This window comes from Piliocolobus tephrosceles, chromosome 16 (genome assembly GCF_002776525.5).
Source record: "Piliocolobus tephrosceles isolate RC106 chromosome 16, ASM277652v3, whole genome shotgun sequence".
Taxonomy (NCBI): domain Eukaryota; kingdom Metazoa; phylum Chordata; class Mammalia; order Primates; family Cercopithecidae; genus Piliocolobus; species Piliocolobus tephrosceles.
The window spans coordinates 76954688-76957734 of NC_045449.1; the positions used below are offsets into that span (position 1 = coordinate 76954688).

Sequence of the window (3047 nt, forward strand, 5' to 3'; positions counted from 1 at the left end):
CCGTGGAGGTGGGTTGGGGGTGACTCTGGGAAGTGAGGGTGGTCCTGACGTCATGGGCCGTGGGGTGGGTTGGGGGTGACTCTGGGAAGTGAGGGTGGTCCCGGCCTCATGGGCCGTGGGGTGGGTTGGGGGTGACTATTGTCCCGTGGGTTCGGTTCAGCCCCGGGTGGGCTTTGCATTTGCATCAGGCATGAGAGTGATTTCTCAGAGTCCGGCTCAGCTGCACTGAGGAGGTAAGTGGAGAAACAGCACAAAGACCCCTCCCCACGAAGGCCCTGGGACGTGGCCGGACTGAGGGTCTTGCTCTCAGGGCACGTGCCCATCATGGCCAAGTTGCAGGTGCCTTTGGTCCAGGTGGGGCTGAGGGGTCCCCTGGGTGAGACCTGGCGTGGCTGAGGTTGTGTCTTCTGTCTCCTGCTCTGCCGGCCCCTCCAGCACGTGCCGCTGACTCACCTTGGAAGTGGCGCTGGCCAAGAGGTGCCTTGACGTGGACACCTCCCTGACTTGGCTTTGCTGAGTGTGACGATCTTTTGACTGTGGTGGGTGGCGTCCCAGAGCCTGCCCCATCCAGGCTGCTTCCTGACTCTGCCTTTCTTCCCCAGCCCCGTGCCGTCCCTGCAGTGACACCGAGGTGCTCCTAGCCGTCTGCACCAGCGACTTCGGTGAGTGTCTGCTTGGTAGCTTCAACCTCCTGTGTGCCTGGTTCCTGCCACGTGGAGCTGTTCGGGCCCAGGACCCAGGACAGCCTTCCGGCGCTGCGTGGACCCTGCTGGAGGGTTACACGCCGTGGAAGCCCTGGGCTTGGCCCTCCACCAGCCCTGGGGACGGGGACTCCACCGCCCACACTTGGAGGGAGCTGGGGGTTGTTTTAGGTGACTGTCAAGCATTTTCCCATTTTGTAAATGAGATCATTGCTCTTCGAGAGGACTCTTGAAGTCCAGTTTCCCAGCAGCTTGTCTTGCCGAAGTGCTTTGTCAACAGCATTTTATCAGCAGCCCAGAGCAACCCTGGCGTTGTACGCTCCCTGCCCCTACCAGAGTTCACGCTGTTCCATGCCTGAGGCTCCCGGTGGCTCTGCGGCTCTGCAGGGGGAGCTTTGGGGTCCCAGGGCTGCAGCCCCTTTGCTTGTGGCGTTTGCACAGACGCTCTCTGGGAAAGTTTGGCCTCCCGTGTGGTCCCGTGGAAGCCGTGTCCTGCAGGGCCTCCACTCTGTACTCCACCTCCAAGCTCAAGGACGGGCCCCTTCTCACTGCTTTCCCGATCCCTGGCATGGAATCGGGGCCCGGCAGGGGTCTCCAAGTGCGGCCCTAAGGCTGCCCCCATGCCCACCCTCTCCTATGAGCAGCACCGGGTCTGTCTGATCAGGACACAGAACTGCAGGGGCACCCTGTGTGTCCGCTGTTCTGACTTGACAAGCATCTGATACACACCGTGGTGTTTGTTCTGTTTTCCCACTTACGTGTCTGGCCCTTGGTAGAGAGAGCACCTGTTCTCTGACAAAGTCTAACTATCTGGGACACCCCTTGGCAGCTTCCTGCTGTTACCTTGTACTTTTCTGTGGGAATTTCCACGCTAGATGGCAGAGTCTGGGGTCAGCTACCCGTTCCAGTGCCCGACGATGCGGGGGGCCGGCGGAGGGGCGGTGGCCTTGCCGTATGCCTGCTCACTCCCCGTCTCCATCTCCTTTCCCGCACAGCCGTTCGAGGCTCCATCCAGGAAGTCACCCACGAGCCCGAACGGCAGGACTCAGCCATCCACCTGCGCGTGAGCAGACTCTATCGGCAGAAAAGCAGGGTCTTCGAGCCGGCGCCCGAGGGCGACGGCCACTGGCAGGGGCGTGTCAGGACGCTGCTGGAGTGTGGCGTGCGGCCAGGGCATGGCGACTTTCTCTTCACCGGCCACATGCACTTTGGGGAGGCGCGGCTCGGCTGTGCCCCACGCTTCAAAGACTTCCAGAGGATGTACAGGGACGCCCAGGAGAGGGGACTGAACCCGTGCGAAGTTGGCACGGACTGACCCTGGGGGTCCTTGGGGCGCTGCCCTCTCTTTCCTGATGAGTCACGTGCTGCGGTCCTGGTGGGGCCGTGCAGTGGGGGCCGCCCGCTGGGGGCCGCATGCCTGGGGCCCAGGCCTGACCTGGTGCCCAAGCTGTGGACATTCTTGCCACACTCAACGCCATGAGCTCCCAGCCAAGGACGCCCTGGCCAATTGGAAATGCTGTAAAATGCAAACTAAGTTATTATGTTTTTTTGGTAAAAAAGAAATGTCCATTGGAAACCAACTCCTGTGTCTTAAAATGCCTTGGTGTGCCACTTGATACTGTTCTCTAAAGACGTTTTGAATCACGGCGTCCGGCCTGGTGTTGGGGGAAGCGCTGGCCATTGGGCACAGTGGACGTGTGAAAAGGTGCCATTCAGAGTTGTTATTCTCACGACAGAAATTTATCGAGCCAAATAATACGTTTTTTATTTTCATTTTATTTTTAAAAAATGAGCTTGGCCAGCTGTAGTCCTTTCCGGGCTGCTAGTTGTTTCCATCGCAGACAATAAAGACCAGGATCCGACCAGCTAGGAGCCAGTCTATCTTTTGCCGGGTTCGGTGCCCACGGCCCTTGTTCAGGGCCACGCTACACATACCCCACAGGCGTCACCCTGCCTCGGCAGACGTGCCTTGCTCCTCCCGGCCACTGTCCGTCAGCGCCTGCTGCTGCATTTCCATTAATTCAGGTCCTGCCCTGTGGCCCCAGCCTCCCCAAAGTGCAGGAGCCCACAGCAAGTCTCTGGATGCCCAGGAGCTGGTCTGAACCTAAGCTGGTGATGCCATGTCCCCAAAGGGTGCGGCTACCAGAACAAATCACCAACTGCAGGCTGAGACAGCCTCGTTCTGAGTTCCTGAGGCCACAATCCAAAGTCATGGTGTGGGCAGAGCCTGTCCCTCCAGGGGCTCCAGGGAGGGCCCTTCATCTTCTCCTCGGCCTCCGGGCCTCCAGGTGCTCCTTGATGGTGGCCGCATCGCTCCAGTCTCTGCCTCTGTGGCCACATGGCTTC

The 3047-nt window shown here is 59.9% G+C and overlaps 1 protein-coding gene across 1 annotated transcript in view; it reads left to right on the forward strand.

Moving 5' to 3' along the window:
* METRNL (meteorin like, glial cell differentiation regulator) overlaps window positions 1-2563 on the forward strand; it is a 15683-nt gene extending 13120 nt beyond the window's left edge. The window contains exons 3-4 of the mRNA XM_023194072.2: window positions 603-662; window positions 1697-2563. Of these exons, the coding sequence (XP_023049840.1) occupies window positions 603-662; window positions 1697-2016 (380 nt within the window). The 3' untranslated portion in view covers window positions 2017-2563. The remainder of the gene's footprint in view (window positions 1-602; window positions 663-1696) is intronic.
* Window positions 2564-3047: the final 484 nt, after the last annotated feature.